Source organism: Lampris incognitus, chromosome 15 (assembly GCF_029633865.1).
Source record: "Lampris incognitus isolate fLamInc1 chromosome 15, fLamInc1.hap2, whole genome shotgun sequence".
NCBI lineage: Eukaryota > Metazoa > Chordata > Actinopteri > Lampriformes > Lampridae > Lampris > Lampris incognitus.
The window spans coordinates 36,305,084-36,325,260 of NC_079225.1; the positions used below are offsets into that span (position 1 = coordinate 36,305,084).

General features: G+C 47.8%; 1 protein-coding gene across 1 annotated transcript in view; it reads left to right on the forward strand.

Annotated features, from left to right (window-relative positions):
- The window catches only part of man1a1 (mannosidase, alpha, class 1A, member 1), a 248,254-nt gene that overhangs the window by 184,340 nt on the left and 43,737 nt on the right, over positions 1-20,177 (forward strand). Inside the window, exon 5 of the mRNA XM_056294357.1 lies at positions 10,096-10,190. Coding sequence (XP_056150332.1) covers positions 10,096-10,190 — 95 coding nt within the window. The remainder of the gene's footprint in view (positions 1-10,095; positions 10,191-20,177) is intronic.

Below are 20,177 nucleotides of genomic sequence, written 5' to 3' on the forward strand. Positions count from 1 at the left end.
TTTGTAATTTGTGATATTGGGCTATGCAAATGAAATTGATTTGATTTAATTTGATTCTCCTTCTTCTCCTCTTCTCCTCCTCTGTGCTTCTCAGTATCTGTCATCTGAATACGACCAGCTTGGAGTCTGGTTCACTGGTAGTGTGACGGCTGTATTGGAGAGGCCTAGAAATCTGTGGCTAGAGCTACACACACACGCACACACACACACACACACACACACACACACACACACACACACACACACACACACACACACACGCACACACACACACACACACACACACACACACATGGAGCCTCAGAGCTCTGAGTAGATGACAGCTTTCAGTAGTGAAGAAGCCTGCTGTTGTGTGGATGGTTGCACTTCTCCTCCTCTCTTCCCCTCTCCTCTCTCTTTGGTGCAATCTCTCTCTCTCTCTCTCTCTCTCTCTCTCTCTCTCTCTCTCTCTCTCTGTCTGTGTGTCTCTCTGTCTCTCCCCCTCATTGCAATAGCTCCTGCAGAGAGGCTGCTGCACGGGGGTGGAGGTAAAAGACAAACGAACACACACAGATCTGCTTCTAGCCACAGGTAAATCCCTCTAAATGCAGTTAAGTGTCTCGGAGTGGCCCGTCACAGGCGTATCGCTGTAGCTAAAGTGCTGCACACAAACACACACACACACACGCTCCGGTGTTGGCACGCCGGCTCTTAGAAAACATAGTCCCTCCAGGAAATCGTGATTCCTGCTGTGCCAAAATTTGACTCCCCGCCAGGAATCCGCTCCCCTTCAAGCATAGCGCATTTTAAGAACCTCCGCCGCCGCGCCGGCTGCAATGGTCTTGTTTTCTTCGTTTCAGTCCTCTGCTGTTCTCGTTTCCATCGAAATAGAAAGCTGTTTCCGGAAGGACTCGGGCTCATATCATTTCAGCGGTTATAAAAACAGCCTTTTTCAAAATCTCACCCTCCTCCTCCTGCTCCCCATTCTGTCTCTGTTGCCACTAGAGCAAAGGATAGCCTATTTATAATGAAGTCGCCATGTCAGCGAGCCAATTACAGACGACATCCAAACGAGCCGAGCCCTTCGGAAAACGTTTTTTTATTTCAGGTGAGGGAGGGAACGGCGGAGTACTGAAGCGAAGAAAATGACAATATTGCAGCCGACACAGCGGCAGAGACTCCTTAACCCATATACGCTCGAAGGGGGTGGAATTCTGGCGGGGAGACAGATTTCAGCACAACGTGGGTCTCGATTACCCGGGGAAACAGGCGGCACTTTCAGAAATACTCCTCGACTGTCTCCCTAGAAATGGGAGGATTTCTAAAATAGGTCAGAGGTCAAGTGATCGTTCATCCGTCCTCCCGGCTTACAAAGGATTTGAAATTAATTCATTTAAAAAGAATAATCAATAAAATTCAGATGTAAAGGAAAAAAATGAACTTCTCTCCGTAGTACATCATCTTGCAGTGGCAAAAGCATATTGAAAAAAGATGGCTGAGGCGGGGTGGACAGTGGGACGGGCGAGATGAGCATGAGAAGAAGTGGAGCTCTCTCTCTCTGTCTCTCGCTGTCTCTCACTCGCAGCTCTTGTAGCAGATGGAGAAGAGGAAGAAGTGCGGAAGATGATAAAGTGATAGCCTGAGAGGACCGAGGATTGACAGGGAACCCCAGATAGCCTCCACCCCTAGAGAACGTCCCCTCGGGGGCCCTGCACAGTTGAGTGGATGGACGACTGCTGAACAGGAGGACTATAGAGGGAGGACGAGGGGCCGAGGGAAAGGGACAGGGAAGAGGAATGATGGAGGAGAAGAAGAGAAAGCAAGGGGAGGGGTGGGTTGATGAAGTCTGGAGAGGAAAGTGAAGTAGGGGTCCGTGAGAGGTGCCATGGCACGGAGCCTGCTCCCTCCCCAAAGACACTGTACTAATCTGGGCCTGGTCTCACGAGGCCCTGTGGTTGCCCCGTGGCCTGGCTGGGTGATTCGTCTTAGTTAGAGAGACCTGTCCAGCCACCTCTCTGTGGAGTCCTACACACACACACACACACACACACACACACACACAAGCACGTATCTGGTTTCACAAGCCGTCACTCCCCCTTATACCAGTCGCGCATAAACCTGCATCTTAAAAGCTCTCATTATGTGGAAGTGTATATATTTATTTCATTCTTCTCTCTCTCTCTCTCTCTCTCTCTCTCTCTCTCTCTCTCTCTCTCTCTCTCTCTCTCTCTCTCTCTCTCTCTCTCTCTCTCTCTCTCTCTCTCTCTCTCTCTCTCTCTCTCTCTCTCTCTCTCTCTCTCTCGCACGCACACACACACACACACACTTTGATGGACTTTGTCCTTATTCTGTAAATGAAATGACTTTGTGAAGAACAAACCTTCTTCCGGGCCTCCATTTGCACCAGTCTCCTTCACCCCCGCTGTCTTAGGACCTAGATCCAGTCCTCCTGAATGGTTAGCATCACTCCTGGCCATTAAGATCACTTTGAGGGGCGTCCGGGTAGCGTGGCGGTCTATTCCGTTGCCTACCAACCCAGGGATCGCCGGTTCGAATCCCCGTGTTACCTCCGGCTTGGTCGGGTGTCCCTACAGACACAGCTGGCCTTGTCTGCGGGTGGGAAGCCGGGTTTTGGATATGTGTCCTGGTCGCTGCACTAGCGCCTCCTCTGGTCAGTCGGGGCACCTGTTCGGGGGGGAGGGGGAACTGAGGGGAATGGCGTGATCCTCCCACGCGCTGCGCGGGCTGGTGACTCCACATGTATGGGAGGAGGCATGTGGTAGTCTGCAGCCCTCCCCGGATCGGCAGAGGGGGTGGAGCAGCGACCGGGATGGCTCGGAAGAGTGGGGTGATTGGACAGGTACAATTGGGGAGGAAAAGGGGGGGAAAAAATCCAGGAAAAAAAAGATCACTTTAAGGACCCGTTTCATAGGACAGATGTTTGCTTGTTTTTTTTGCTTTGTTTCTCAGGCCTATTAGGGGCGCCATCGTGCATTTGATGCAAGACAGCAATGCCAAGCGTAGTAAAAAGTTCACCGTTGAGAAAACGGATCGAATTAACTGAAGAAATGAAGTGAGTGAATTAAAATCAAGATGTTGGCAGAACTACACGCTCTTTACAACATGTAACGGCGCTCACCGCAGTCTGCAGTCCCTGCATGTGCCTCTACTCCAGCCTGCGTGGCGGCGGGAAGTGAGAATTAGGTTTATAATTAAAAGCCACGATTCCCATAATAAGTGTGCAGAACGCTAACAAAGTGTAACTGCGCGTTCTGTCAGAGCTAGCGGTTACCTAGCCAAGCTGTGTGAGTAAGACCTTGCCTTCAGACACAAAGCGGCTGCAGAGGTGTGCGACGGAGAGCGAGACACGCACGTCTGCATACACACCCACGCATGGAAATAGTCCAGCATCTCCTTCCTTTCCCCCGGTATTGTCACAATGCAGCCGTGTGTGAAACCTGGTGATACAACATGTGATCATCACCGTTTGCCATCAGACCCCAACTCTCTGAGTTTGTGTGTGTGTGTGTTTGTGTGCTTACTCGGTGCGTTTTTGTACTTGTGCACGCCCCCCCTCTTAATGTGTCAGTTTAATTGCGTTGCTTATTAAGGCTCGTTGACAGTTTCCCTGATGGCCCTGGACACAGGGTGTGTTTTCATTCTGTCCCCGGTGTGTCCCTGGCATTATTAAAGGCATTAATCACGGCGGTCCTGCGCCTTGTTATGACACAATCCTGCTCCCATAGTGCGGCCACACAGCACACACGGAGTGCGTTGCAGTTTTAAAGCTGGCCACGCGGCCAAGCATTGCGGTTTAGACTGATGACTTGCGATAAATCCCTCCGCAACACAACAATCGTCACTTCCTGGAAAGAGGAAAAGGTCGCGGAGATGGATTGAGAGCAGAGAGGCTCTGCGTCTGGTAGAAGGAGGCAGACCAAGCGACAGAAAAGGCCTGCTTCAAGTCACAGCTCAGACCACTTTTTGCAGAGGGAGGTCCCCCCCCCCCGCCCCATGTTAATTTAAAACACCGAGATTCAATAGGCGTAAAAGTTGGTGCGAGCAACGGCGCCTGCTCTCATGTTAGCCAGCAGCCCCGAAATGTGGTTGATATCCAGATGAAAGGGTAAATTTGATGCGGATATTTATACCCAATTATGCAGATTATATATAGATATAATAATATATCTATATATATAATATAGCTATTATATATAAGATATAATGATAATATCTATATAATTATATAGATACCCAATTTCCCCTCAGGGATGAATTAAGTATTCTCATTCTGATTCTGGTATGGTTGGGTCTGACCAGCTTCATCGTAGCACTGAGGGTTTGCTACTGAGTAAAGGACTTACTGAACAGGCTAACTGGTTAGCCGCTAAAGGCTATCTATCTTGTGAGCAAGATGGGTAGCTGTCATCAGTGGTCGCCATTGGCAATTGTCCCTAACAAAACAGTGGAGTTTGATGAATGCATGAGTTCTAACAGTCAACCTGTATATGTCAACATATATGGTAGAATGATCCCCAAAGAAGAAGGGGAAGGCTACACTCACTGGTTAAAAAAAAAAAAAATCACCTCTTAATATTCAAATACTTTTTTTTGGTGGATCCCCCCCCCCCTTTTTTTCCTCCCCAATTGTATCCGGCCAATTACCCCACTCTTCCAAGGCGTCCCGGTCGCTGCTCCACCGCCTCTACCGATCCAGGGAGGAGGGCTGCAGACTACCACATGCCTCCTCTGATACCTGCAGAGTCACCAGCTGCTTCTTTTCACCGGACAGTGAGGAGTTTTGCCAGGAGGGGAGGTAGCATGTGGGAGGATCACGCTATTCCCCCAATCCCCCCCCCCCCGAACAGGTACCTCGACCGACCAGAGGAGGCGCCAGTGCAGCGACCAGGACACACCCAGATACGGCTTCCCACCTGCAGACCCAGCCAGTTGTGTCTGTAAGGACACCCGACCTGGAGGTAACACGGGGATTCCGACCAGCGATCCCTGTGTTGGTAGGCAATGGAATAGACCGCCATGCTACCCGGATGCCCAGATTGTTTTAATTCTTATTCTCCTGTAAAACTGATTCTGGTCACATGCTGACTCATTTAGTAAATGCTTAATGGTAACAGCAATATCTGGTTATCTCATGAGCGTTTCCTTCACGCAGCTTCCTCTCTGCCTCTGAAGCCTCACACCCTCGCTTGTCACACCTGTGGTCAAATCTGTTCTGCACAAAAGCAAGAGAACATGGGACGTGTAAAAACCACAGAAAAAGATGCCGTTCTGTTGCCTTAGCTGGACCAGTTGAAGTGTGTTGTTGTGAATTTTAAGATGATGATTAATTTCCCGGTAAGCCCAGTAAACCCTGCTGCGATGACAGACTGTTTACATGCGTTGCGGCGCTTTTCAGATTAAGGCAAACTAAAAGCACAGGGGGAGGAGGGGGGGGCATGCATGCAGTGTCCCTTAATAGGACTAATTCTTTGGTTTTTCCTGCCTGCGTTTTAATTGAAAGATCCCATCGCTGAAATAGAATCTTGATAAGTGAGCTCTCGGGTTTATTTTTCTCTCGTGTCCCCCCGACCCGGCGTGGTTTTGCATCTGTGGAAGACGTCACTTGACAGAATGAAGAAAGAGCAGCGAATGAAGGAATGCAGACCGGCTCAGATCATTGTCCTGCTCAGCCAACATGTGCAGCTAATGCAGCTTGGACAGTGACTGATGCTGATGTGCGGCGGTAGCCAAGCCCAGTGAAAGGGGGATATTTCCGTGACTCCAGATTTCTCTCAGAACACGGCAGTCTGTACACATACGAAGTGCGAGTTCGTCAGATACTGCCCGTCTTAATGAGGATGCACCGTTATGGAAATTTACATTCTCGCCTTCACACAGGCGCAGACATCTTCATCATTTCTCATAGTCGTTTATACAGGCTATATTCCCGGAGATTTGCATGGGAAGAAATGTCCATTTTGGTATTTTCTAGCGCCGGTGATGCTGAAGACAACGGCTCGTCCGTAGTTGATCATTTTTATGGTTACGCTCAGGCAGGACATTCCCGGGACAAATGGCGCGGTGCAGAAAGGTTCACATCTTCACCGCAGCAGTCAACCTGCGGAGGAGTGACACGGGCAGCAGCGACTGTGAAGAAGGGGCCGAGTTGTTGTGGCTGACAGGCAGATGTGGTGGACGTGTCTGCAGGGTCGATGTACCCTGCAGAAGTTGCCACTTGCAATCTCAGTTGTTGGACATCACCAGTGGTCCATTGTTTATTTGCATACATCCAGTGGGACTTGTTTTATATATTGAGAAAAATGAACGGTATCAACAGCATCTATTCAGCAGCAATGGTTGATCAGAGGTAATGACTCCTGGCCGTCGGTGGCTGTGTTGTCTGGTTGAGTTACTCACATCCAGCAGTTGTGATGCTTTCCATTACTGACTTTATAGTGTTTTACATAAGCACACACGGCGCCGTGCTGGTCGTTGTTGAAAGTTGACAACAATTGGCCTTTTTATTTATTTAATCTTTTTTTTTAATTTTTTTTGCCCCCTTTTTCTCCCCAATTGCATCAAGCCAATTACCACTCTATTGAGCCGTCCCGGTCGCTGCTCCACCCCCTCTGCCGATCCGGGGAGAGCTGCAGACTACCACATGCCTCCTCCCATACATGTGGAGTTGCCAGCTGCTTCTTTTCACCTGGCAGTGAGGAGTGTCGCCAGGGGGACGTAGCGCATGAGAGGATCACGCTATTCCCCCCAGTTCCCCCTACCCCCTGAACAGGCGCCCCAACTGGCCAGCGGAGGCGCTACTGCAGCGACCAGGACACATACCCACATCCGGCTTCCCACCCGCAGACACGGCCAGTTGTGTCTGTCGGGACGCCTGTCCAAGCCGGGGGTAACACGGGGATTCGAACCGGCGATCCCCATGTTGCTAGGCAACGGAATAGACAGCTATGCTACCCGGATGCCCCCACGACTGGCCTTTTTATATGACATTACATTACAATGCAGTGATAATGCTCAATATTTAGTGGGCCTAATTGTTTTTCCGGATTCACCTAAAATTTAACACATCAGAATTACATAATTTCAATAACCAATTCAATGTTTAGGGATGATGCTACGAGAATTGTACGATTGTGTAATTAACATGGTGACGCCTCAGTTTCAATCCGTCCTAAATAGCCTCCGTTTCTCCCCGACTCATTTATTTAGGCAAACTCATCTTACCGCCCCAGTCATAAAAATTGCCATTGGTCCCTAAAAGATGTAATACATCATATTCTTAGATCAGAAATGCCATATTTGATACCTTTTCCCACTGGCATTTTCATAGCAACAGCCATTCATTGTGTGAGCATTCTGTAATTGCTCCTTTATATGCTAATTTTCGTTGGCGTCTGCAGGGTCCACCATTCCCACTGCGTATTCAGATGGAGTGGCACATGCACAGGAAGTTTGCCACAAAATGGACTGAAGAGGGAAGTTGCATGTTGGAAAGCGAATGAGCAAGCGTTTGGTGCTAAAATACAATGCTAAACATTGTCCAGTGAATAACTACATTTATGTCTAACTACATTAAATTCAATGCTTGATATGGAGTGATATGTTGCTCAACGTTACCGTGTTGGAAGAAATTGCTGATAAGTCTTCTTCCTCCAAAATACTGTCGCACCAAAATCTGCCACATTCAAATTGTGACCTGGACGTGAATGCCCCTCTGCACACTCAAAACCACATTCATTTCTGATGGATCGGTGGGATTAGCCGTAGTAAAACAAGCTATTGTGACCACTAGATGATGCCAAATCCACTAGAATGTCAGAAATTAAGAATAACCGCCAATAAAGTGAGAAGGTCTTCGGATGGTGCGGGTAACCTCAAACATTTATCATCGTAGGAAACGGTGCATGAGGATGTGCAAGAGTCCTAATTGTCTGTATTATTGGGCTTTCATGTATGTTTCTATTGCAGCCTGCTGTAAGAGGGGATTAATGATTGATGGTCTTATAAGTATTTCAGTAAAAGATAATTTATTAGATGGTCATTGCTACAAGAAATAAGGCTTTCTTAGATCACCTAACTAGCACGGTCGCCTCACAGCAAGAAGATGCTGGGTTCAAGCCCCGGGGTAGTCCAACCTTGGGGGTCATCCTGGGTTGTCCTCTGTGTGGAGTTTGCATGTTCACCCCGTGTCTGCGTGGGTTTCCTCCGGTTTCCTCCCACAGTCCAAAGACATGTAGGTCGGGTGAATCGGCCGTACTACATTGTCCCTGTGTGTGTGTGTGTGTGTGTGTGTGTGTGTGTGTGTGTCATGCCCTGTAGATGAACTGGCAGCTTGTCCAGTGCTGGGATAGGCTCCAGCATCCCCGTGACCCTGAGAGCAGGATAAGTGGTTTGGATAATGGTTGGAGATATATATATATGTACATACAGCCCATTCCACGTATCCTCCTAGTCCCCTTGCACCTTACACCTCCTTAAGGAGCCCTGACTTTGTTGCTGTACTTATTTACTTCAGTAATTTATAACCCTTTTCTTCCGGAGGGCAGGGCAGTGGTTTTTACAATAAGCTACCTTGCTCCGTCCCCAATCGAAGTCATACATTCACAGAGGTCCGGGTGGTCGACACATTTAATCAAGGCTTGAAAAACAGCAACAAATATACAATAGTCACAACCGCACGTGCACAAACTCATGCTCGCGCACAGACAGATTTACAAATGTGATAGCATAAATATGGAATATGCCATTTGCAGTGCAGGGCTGCTGCAGGGGAAGTTGTGAGTTGGGGAGAGAGAGAGAGAGAGAGAGAGAGAGAGGGGAAGAGAGGGAGGCGGGGTTTACTGAGGAAAATGAAAGGAAAGACGAGGGCTAATGGAGCGAGAGAGCTACCGTGTAGAGAGAATGAGGGAGACGGGTAAAAGGAAGAGGGGGGAGAGAAAAGGAGGCAGGGTGGGATGGGGCGGATTTACAAGTAAGGGTGCTTGAGATCTAGAGTGGGGAACCTGCGGAGGGAAAGTAGGAACAACAAAATGGGTGGAGGTAGAGAGCGACGGTGGGGTTGTTGGGAGAAGGAGCAGTAAAATGCAGGCGAGGACTTTTTAAAAACAGATGGAGGACGGAGAGACCGGGGGAGCTGGGTGTTGACTGACAGTTTACCCTCCAAGCCGCCGCTGTCCTTATCTGATTGGCTGCTTATCGGCTGGCCGCAGGATGTGGCGCTAAATAGGCTGTAAAAACACTCCCCTGACCCTCTCTGGCTTCCCGGTACGTCCTGCCCACACACTTACCAGATTAATTCACGTGGCTGGCTCGCCGGGCCAGCGCTCCATCTCCACGGCCGGATGTTCTGACCCAACAAGGAGAAATCTGGAGTGGCTGGTAGGCTGGATTTATGACATGGGGAACCCATGAGGAAGCGGCTGACTGTTTGACTGACAGCCTGGATGAGATGGTGCAGGACCCCCATCACATTGAAGTAGTGACAAAAATAAACAGACGGAAGCAGTCGGGACTCGGTAAATAAATAATCAAGACAAACGAGCCGTCCCCCATATTTTTTTGATACAATAGCAGGTTTCGTGAGCTTCTTTTTCCACGACGTATTAAACCGAAATAAGAAATGTGCTGCAGATATGAAACACGGGTCGGGTTCTCATTGTTCACCTAGAATTGTAATCATTTGCTGAAATGAGGAGGTACCCAGTTTGAAATAGCTGCAGTCTTTTGCATATGGTCCCAGACTGGTTTCCTGTTTTAGGTGAAAGTATTGTGTGATTCTATTTTCTCTTCTTTCTTTTTTTTTTAAAAAATTTTTCTTCTTGCAGAAATGTGGACTGGGCCGTCCTCGGGTTCTTACTGAGCAGCGCTGCAGTCTAATAGGTCCCATTGTGTCCTGCAGTGTGCTGAGATTTTGATTACTCGTGCTAAACAGATAAAGGTTTCTTGCCACGAGCAGTAAGTAAAACACTAAATAGTCTCTTAATGATGTTTCTCTCACTCTCTCTCCCCCGCTTTCTCTCTCTTCCCCGCTTTCTCTCTCTCCCCTGCTTTCTGTCTCTCCCCCGCTTTCTCTCTCTCTCCCCCGCTCGCTTTCGCTAGGTGTTTCGGAGAAAGGCTGTTGAATTGGGAGAAAAGCTGCTACCCGCCTTCAAAACCCCCACCGGCATTCCCTGGGCCCTGCTCAACCTTAAGAGGTAGGAACGCACGCACACACACACACACACACACACACACACACACACACACACACACACACACACACACACACACACACACATTCAGATATAGCATCCATTGTGTTTCATTGTGCTGACACCTGTGGTTTCGGCCCCACTGCCGTTAAGATGTCATACTATTGATTTCACACACACACACACACACACACACACACACACACACACACACACACACACACACACACACCATCCTCTGCAATGTTATTTATGGCGGTACACCTGTAGTGATTGTTCAATACATTAAAGATCTTTCTGAAAGGAGACCTAATGTGGACCGGTAGCACAGAAATCTCTCTCTCTCTCTCTCTCTCTCTCTCTCTCTCTCTCTCTCTCTCTCTCTCTCTCTCTCTCTCTCTCTCTCTCTCTCTCTCCTACACATGCATATAGAGTCACAGAGCTGAGCTTTTAGAGGTCGGTATTCCAAAGCAGTGACGCTGTCAGACAGAGGTTGTTTGGCACCTGATCAGGTTTTTCAGGTCTAGTCGTACAGGACAGTAAACATGCCAGGGGCTGACTTTGAAACAAGTGGGATGACTCTGACCTCTCTTATGAGCCATCCTCAGTTAACCCACGGTCACTGTGAGCTGTCATCAACTGGCCCTGGGTGGCACCATTAGACACGCACATTCAATTCAGTTCAATTCAGAGGCCGTTATGGGCATGGGAAACATATGTTTACATGGCCAAAGCAATGAAATGAATAAAATAAAAATAAACAAAAATAAATAATAAAATAAACAAATAAAACAAAAAATAAATAAATAAAACAAAATATGTGCATACAGTAAGTAGAGATCTACTGGGGTAAAGACATGCATAATCTCTCACTCACTCACTCACTCACTCACTCATTCTCTCGTTCACAGACTCACTCACCGACTCACTCATTCACCCACTCACTCGTTCACTGACTCATTCACTCATTCATTCGCTCACTCACTCAACCAACTCATTCACTCACTCACTCTCATTCACTCACTCACTCACTCACTCAACTCACTCTCTCACTCACCCACATGTATTATGTATGTATGTATGCACTCAAACCTCACCTCTGCAGAGCAACCCATCGTTCTCTAAATCAATAAAGAAAGTTAGCTTCCAGTCTCCAGAACCCAAAGAGAAGAAGATCACAAAACCAAAATCACAGAGCAGTCTAGACAGCCAGGTGTACAAGCTGTTCTGGATGGTTTCATGAAAGGTAGCCTCTTCAGTCCCCATGCTGAGTGAAAGCCCCCCCATGCCCAGTTTATATAAAACAAACTTTTCCAAGTGAGAACTGCTATGGAAAGCAAGCTAGCTAATGTTGGGTAAATGTTGCTGTACCACACAATGAGTAATGGCTTGCCACATATCATTGTAGTTGCATCTGACCTTCCGGTTTAAGAGGGAAGCAGACGCTTGTGTGTGGGTTCAGTAACGCAAAGAGAGAGAGACAGACACAGATCCCAGGGGCTGCAGATTGTGGGAGGCTTATTGGCACTGGAAATTGTTTTTCTACAAACACATAATAAGGGCTGTCTATCAGAGTTACAATAGACAAGCCGTGTGTGTGTGTGTGTGTGTGTGTGTGTGTGTGTGTGTGTGTGTGTGTGTGAGAGGGGAAATCAGTGGCTCAGAAGGTAGAGCACGTCGTCTGGTAACTGGAGGGTTGCCGGTTCGATCCTCGGTTCCTCCTTGCAAAAACGTCGAGGTGTCCGTGAGCAAGACGGCGAACCCCTAACTGCTCCCGGGGAGCAGCTTGTTACCTTGCATGGCTGATACCACCGTTGGTGTGTGGGTGGGTGAATGTGAGGCATAACATTGATTTTAAAGCACTTTGAGTGGCGGTTGCAGCTACGAAAGCGCTATATGCAATCCATTTACCATTTATGTGTGTGTATGCGTAGTGTGTCCATCGGTGTCTGTGTGTGTCAGAAATCCACCAAGTTTATCAGCAGAGTTAAGCCGCCAGTGCATGCAAGAAATGTTGTCTCGGTAGGTTTCAAATTAAATGTAACAAATCAGATTGTAAATGTGATTTTTTTTTCTTTTTAATAAAAAAAGGTATGGAGGAAAACATTAAAAACAGAGCAATGAGAAACTAGAAACGCGGTAGAGTGCAGATCTCCACCAGGTGTGTGTATCTCCCCTTCTCCGGTGTTCACACTTGGCAGCAAACCTTTTTTCGCCTACCAGGAGAAGGGGAATACACAGACAGATACCCCGGTGTTTTTCCTGCTGTTATAAGACTTCTGCACAGTGCCCAAGTCAATCGGACAGGAAATATGGGGGGGATTAATCTGCCACACTCAAGCTAAAAAAAAATCTACCTAATAAAAATGTTTTGCCTGTCAGTCTGTGGATGTGCAGCCTCCTAGGTGGACCCTCGCACTAAAGCGACCAAGTCTTACGTGAAATGACAAAGGTAAGACTATCATAAGTTCAAAACCATTATTAAAAGACTTCAGATCTGTTTAACCGCCGCTGTTTACATGATATAAAATGAATCAAGGTGAATGGCTGCTCTGCTGGTTGACTTTGATGCATAAAACAGTGATAAGAAAACGTAGCTCAGAATTTAACATCCCTAACTCCAACTTCTTTCATTATCTCAAATTAGGCATTATGTCAAAGACAAAATTTCAAATTTTGAAAACAGGCGAGAGAGTTGCACATTCTATGACGTCCTAAAGCTTCCTCCGGACTCCAGACATCTGATATCTCACCTCACTTTGTGTGTCTTTTTACCGCCTCTGTATCTACTAACCATCTGAAGGAAGCCTGGTCCACTGAGCTGAATCCTGAAGTGTCCGGTGACATTTGGAATGAAGGTTTGACTAGAATCCAAACTTGCTCGATCAATGTCAGATATAAGCTGATCTAATTCAAAGTCATCTGTAGACTCCACTATTCAAAGACCAGACTGCACAAAATTTGCCCATCCGTTTCTCCATTGTGGAGAGGGGAGCTTTAAAAACCTGCGGCTACCCCAGTTGGACCTTTATGAAAACTGCAACACATTCCAAAAAGACCAACCAGGTGAGCGACGAGGAGAAAAGGAACAGAAAGAATAGCACGGTCAATCCCGTATGTTTCTGGGGTCTCCGAGAAACTCAGGAGACTGTTCAACAAACACCGCATCCCGGTATACTTCAAACCCAGCAACACAGTCCGACAAAGACTGGTTCATCCCAAAGACCGTGTACCACACACCCGGAAAAGCCATCTGGTGTATGCCGTACAATGCAATGAGGATTGCACTGACCTATACATAGGAGAAACCAAACAACCACTACACAAACGGATGGCCCAACACAGAAGGCCAAACTCCTCAGGACAAGACTCAGCAGTCTATCTACACCTAAAGGAGAAGACACACTCCTTCGAGGACAGCAACGTCCACATTTTGGACAGAGAAGATAGATGGTTTGAAAGAGGGGTGAAGGAAGCCATCTATGCAAAACTGGAAAAACCATCCCTCAACAGAGGAGGAGGTCTGCGACACCACCTATCTCCCACTTACAATGCCGTCCTTTCATCTCTACCCAGGAGACTCAAGAAGCCTAGCCTCCAAGAACAACAGTCGGTCACTAACAGTCCCAACGACTCTCATGACCACTGAACAATGAAGTCGAAACTAACACCCCAACGACCGTCGCTGCTAAACAAATGCATATCAATAGCTCCGATGGCGACGGGCGCGGCCATAACATCGGTACACAAAAGAGCCACTCATATCTATGGCTCTGTTAGCGACGGGCGTTATTAAACATCGGATCACAAAGAGCCATGGACATCAATAGCTCTGACAACGACTCCTAGAGGATAAAGTCTGAGTCTCATCAGCAGCCAGTCAGACTAGCTTGGTCTAGTCAGAAAGGCACGAACTGAGGAAGCCACTTGGATGAGAGGCGAAACGTCTTCACGGATATATACCAAGTCCAGTTGCACTTGATTCAACTCCTTTGGATAGATGCAAAGTTGAAGAAGGTTCTCTTGCTCATCTTTTCTGGCTCTGTCTTCATTTACACAAATGTTGGTGTGAAATATTCCAGAGGTTCTCCAGAGTCTATGAAAGGGACATTCCTCCTGATCCAGAACTGGCACTCTTTGGATGCTCAGAGACTGCTTCAAGGAATACACCTGAGGAACAATCTAACAGATTGGAAATCACCTACAACCCCCCTGCTTTCAGAAATGGCTCACGGAAATGATCATAATCATACAGATGGAGAGAATACGCTTCCACGAATCTAAAGCACCCAATAGATTCCTGAGCATATGGGGTCCATTCATTGACTGTCTCAAAGAAAAATATTTTTTTAATTACAGTCTGTAGTGATGCAGCCCAGTACTCTTTCCCTTTTATGTGTACTCTTGTAATACCTGTGTCATTTCTTGAAAACTGCTGCGAACCAAGTTATATTATATACCTATATATTCCTGGCAGCTCTTTTTCCCCCTTTTTGTTGTTGTTTTTGTTTTTTGTCCGTTAATTTTTGTTTTATTTTGTTTTATCTTGTTTACATGTCTTGAATGCAAAACTGAAAAAGAAAAAGAAAACATAGCTCAGCCATGGGAAATGTTTTATTGTAGCTACTGAGATGATTTCCAGCTGTAACTGTTATTATTCCTACTCTTGGAATTGTATCCCCTCCCTCCCTTTTTCTCCCCAATTGTACTTGGCCAATTACCCCACTCTTCCAAGCCACCCCGGTCGCTGCTTCACCCCCTCTGCTGATCCGGGGAGGGCTGCAGACTACCACATGCCTCCTCCCATACATGTGGAGTCACCAACCGCTTCTTTTCGCCTGACAGTGAGGAGTTTCACCAGAGGGACATAGCACATGGGAAGATCATGCTATTCTCCCCAATTCTTCCCTCCCAAACAGGCGTCCCGACCGACCAGAGGAGGCACTAGTGCAGCGACGAGGACACATACCCACATCCGGCTTCCCACCCGCAGACACAGACAATTGTGTCTGTAGGGATGCCCGACTAAGCTGGAGGTAACACGGGGATTTGAACTGGCGATCCCTGTGTTGGTAGGAAAACGGAATAGATCGCCCTGCACCCGGACGCCCCCTTGAAATTGTATTTTTATAGCAGAGTTGTAACGTTGGAGACTATAGCACCTCGTGTGGCGATGAGGTGAACTGTGTTTGGTTCATCCAGTGTCCATGCAGTTCTCCTGTGCTGAGATCAGCAGTGAATGATTCGCCGGCTTGCGAAATACGATCAACTTCTCGTTTACTTTCAAGACTCATACCCAAATACGTAATGTTGTGGTTCTGACACAGTCGCTACCCGGTCCGAATCAACCGTAGACGTGAGTCAAGCATGCACATGGTTGACTCTGAGCGGCCGGCGACGGAAAGCGGCGTTGGTCGAGCAAACTAGAGAGTGAATGAAGAGAGGGAGCGGCGATAGCGACAACAAACGCTTTTTGAAGGTTTTTAATCACCGCAACAACAAGAGGTTCTCCATCATACAGTCATAACTGTGCACAAAAAAAAAATTTAGGCTGTGTCCAGTATTTTGTGAGATTAGCCACAGACAGAGACAGAGACACACACACACACACACACACACAACCAAATGCATAATCCCCTCCAGGCGGTAATAAAGGTCTGAGCAAAACACAGGCTGTGTTGGTGCTTGGTTGATTGCACTGAAAGAGGGCCGTTGACCACCCGACTTGGTTCTGGAGACAAACTGCTGGGGAGCCGGCAAAGTTAAAGGTGATTGCTATGTCCTCTTCAAGGGTCCCCATTACCTAATAAGTCACGGCAACAGCTCTGTAGTTCTCAAGTCCTGTTATGCTTGGCTACTTGGGGACTAGTACATTGTGTGCATGTGTATGAAAGAGGGGAGTGTGAAGTCCCGTCAGTTTTTGCCTTTTATTTGGCTCTGTTCCCCTTTCCTCCACTGTCGGAGAATTTCTCAAAAACATTTGATCGAGGAAGAAGCACCCCGGTGACCACAGTACCATGTGGAAAACGGCATTAAACACGATTAACAGTACTGTCATGTCATCGAAGACTGGTCGGGCAGGACAACACAGATCACATTTTGCCATGGCTTGCATAGACCTCTGTTTAGGATTGATGAGCCCAGCGAGGATGCTGGATCACTTTTTTTTTTTTTGGAGGGGTCACGGTATGTCACGCAAGATGTCGGTCACCACTGATGGTGTTGTGATGAAACTTGGGTGAAATGGTGCCCCCTGCGTTCCACTTTTTTCGAGATAACGGTGACCGGCTTGGGTTATTTCTGGGAGTCGTCGTGTTTTCTGTTGCCTTGCGTTTTATAAAATGCAAGTGGGATTTGTTTTGTTTACATTGGTGTACTCTGGTAAATTGTCCACTTGCTTGTTGATGACAGTGCAGTACTCAGTATGTTAATACTGTACAGCAGGAAACCCACCATCTGTGGGTGTTTTGTTTCTTTTCCGCCACTCTGTATGAGATGCTTATTATTGCTGTTGTAAGTGGCTTTACTCCCTTGTCGACTTTGTACCCCAAGATATGGAGATGCACTTACGTACTTAAACGTTCTCCCCCAGACAGGCTCATACACTTAGTCTTCCTACTTTGGAGTGCTATTTTGCCCCCTTGTCTTTTGCATGTGGGTGTCAGATGTTGTTATAGTCCTTGTATGTGAAATCTTTCTTTCAGATTAATTTGGGTGGCGCAGTGGTTAGCGCTGTCACCTCACAGCAAGAAGGTCCTGGGTTTGAACCCCCGGGGTTGTCCAACCTCGGGGGTCATCCCGGGTCGTCCTCTGTGTGGAGTTTGCGTGTTCTCCCCGGGTCTGCCGTGGGTTTTCTCCGGGTGATCCGGTTTCCCCCCCAACTTCAAAATAAAGACATGCATGTTAGGGTTAATACTCCTGTCTGTGCCCCTGACTGAGGCAACGGAAAGAAGACCTGGAGTTTGTCCCCTGGGTGCTGCACGGCGGCTGCCCACTCCTCCTAGCTACACAGCTAGGATGGGTTAAATGCAGAGCGTAATTTCCCCATGGGGATCAATAAAGTATCTCAAAATAATAATGCAAATAAATAAATAATAAAACCTAAGCTTGAATTCAATCCCTGACTGATCTGAGGACTGCCAGCCATTTGCAGGAGTCACTTATACTCCGGTCTAGGTCTTCTCTCTCTGCTCATGACCCAGGGAGTGACTTATACTCCGGTCCAGTTCTTCTCTCTGCTCATCACACAGGGAGTGACTTATACTCCGGTCCAGTTCTTCTCTCTCAGCTCATCACACAGGGAGTGACTTATACTCCGGTCCAGTTCTTCTCTCTGCTCATCACACAGGGAGTGACTTATACTCCGGTCCAGTTCTTCTCTCTCTGCTCATCACACAGGGAGTGACTTACACTCCGGTCCAGTTCTTCTCTCTCAGCTCATCACACAGGGAGTGACTTACACTCCGGTCCAGTTCTTCTCTCTCAGCTCATCACACAGGGAGTGACTTATACTCCGGTCCAGTTCTTCTCTCTCAGCTCATCACACAGGGAGTGACTTACACTCCGGTCCAGTTCTTCTCTCTCAGGTCATCACACAGGGAGTGACTTACACTCCGGTCCAGTTCTTCTCTCTCAGCTCATCACACAGGGAGTGACTTATACTCCGGTCCAGTTCTTCTCTCTCAGCTCATCACACAGGGAGTGACTTATACTCCGGTCCAGTTCTTCTCTCTCAGCTCATCACACAGGGAGTGACTTACACTCCGGTCCAGTTCTTCTCTCTCAGCTCATCACACAGGGAGTGACTTACACCCCGGTCCAGTTCTTCTCTCTCAGCTCATCACACAGGATTAAGGGAGTTTGTTTCTTCTTCTTTTTTTTCTCCTTTTTGTGTCCTTCTATCGCCAGTTCCCCAGAGAGAGAGAAAGATAACGGTCTGCTGTTCGTGGGCAGTTAATTAAAAGGCAGGTTGTCATAACGATAACCGCACTGTAACAAATTAATTTTCTTCCTGCCTGTTCTACGGATGAACAGATGACCAACCCGAGCCCCCACCCTCTCTTGAGAGCAGAACACCCAGGAGGGTGAGGGGGGCATGTGTGTGTGGGTGTGTGTGGGTGGGTGTGGGTGTGGGTGTGGGAGAGGGAGAGTATCATGCCTTTGGGGCCTGAACAGATTGCTTGTGATGATAACTTTACCTGCATGGCTGAGCCGTGATGGCTTGGTTTTCACCCCCACACCGGTGCCACATAAAATACACATGGACATAGACAGGCACACACACACACATTCACACTGTCGTCCACACACTGGCCGAACACACACTTTCGACTCGCTGACTATGGATACTTGAGTCTGGCCAACGTGCTACTGAGCCCTTGAGCCAGGCACACTAACCCTCCTTGATGACTTATACTCGGCCACTAGGGGTCGAGTACACATATCTCAGAGGGTTCACTGTGGTAGGACACAGATGCCCGTTGTCAAAAAGGCTCTCACAGCTAAAATTATTCTGTCTTGGACCTTTAGTGTGATGCTCTTGTCACCAGTCAGCGTTCCGGCTGTGGACAACAGCTGCCTGGTTTTCCATGTGCTCGCGAAAGTAAGCAGCCTCTGCTAAATTTACCACCAGGGGGGCTAAAGGGATATTTTATGTAAAATAAATGCATGCTGCGTTGTTAATTTGTAATACTGCGAGCCCGTAAGATGATTTTCAGGCACACACATGTTTGTCCATTTAGAGAAAGTTGTGAATGATTTCTCACTGTTGTGCTGATGTCAGTAGGGGGTGCCATGTTGCATGCTGTCATAGAAAGGCCCCATGCTGGAAATTTAAAAAAAAACTCACTATTTATTACAGAAATAATAAAATGCTTAGGCTGAAGTCAACATCCACAAACAAGATGGCAGAAAATGACCCAGAAAGCAGCAAGTACAAAGTGGAGTAACAATGTGCTTTTGTGCTGGAAAATGGTTGGGAAAAAAAATGTTTGATTTAATGGCCTACAATCCCATTACTTTCAGCCTTACTCCTCTTGTGCTGAGCCTGCGTGACCTCAGACAGTTGATGCAAGCAGTGTGGGAGATTTCCCCGAGTGGTTGTTAAGTTTTAATTGCGCCGCCCATGAAATCCCCGATTCTGCTTAAACGCTGAATTTTGGAGGTGGATGTGCTGGTTGTATGAGCTCTTCATTTCCAGTCATTAGCGTGAACCATTAACTCCTATCAACTTATACCATGGGTTTACTTCTCCTTTAAGTTGAAGAGTCACATGAGACGTTCAACATGTTTTCCTTTTCTTTTTTAAACCCCTTTTTTCTCCCCAATTGTACTTGGCCAATTACCCCACTCCTCCGAGCCGTCCCGGTCGATGCTCCACCCCCTCTGCTGATCTGGGGAGGGCTGCAGACCACCACATGCCTCCTCCGATACATGTGGAGTCGCCAGCCGCTTCTTTTCCCCTGACAGTGAGGAGTTTCGCCAGGGGGATGTAGCACGTGGGAGGATCACGCTATTCCCTCCCCCCTGAACAGGCGCCCCCTACCAACCAACCAGAGGAGGCGCTAGCGCGGCGACCAGGACACATACCCACATCTGGCTTCCCACCTGCAGGCACGGCCAATTGTGTCTTTAGGGATGCCCATCCAAGCCGGAGGTAAAGCGAGGACTTGAACCGGTGATTCCTGTGTTGGTAGGCAACAGAATAGGCCGCCACGCCACCCGTACGCCCCCCTCCGACCCCCTCCGACCACCAACATTTTTAGTACACACACCACCCCGGTGGTTAGGTTCTGTTTGTGTCTTCTGTTGTTGAGCAGTTTGAGTGACGGCAAGTCCGAGAAATCCTGACGAGCCAATTCAAATGGAAAGATGAGGGATGTGCAACACGTTCGCCACGAGCAGTCGCTGTGATCGTGCCACCGTGTGCTGAGGACTGGAAGTGTGTTGGGGGGGGGGGGAGGGGCTGAACAACAATAAAAAAAACAACTC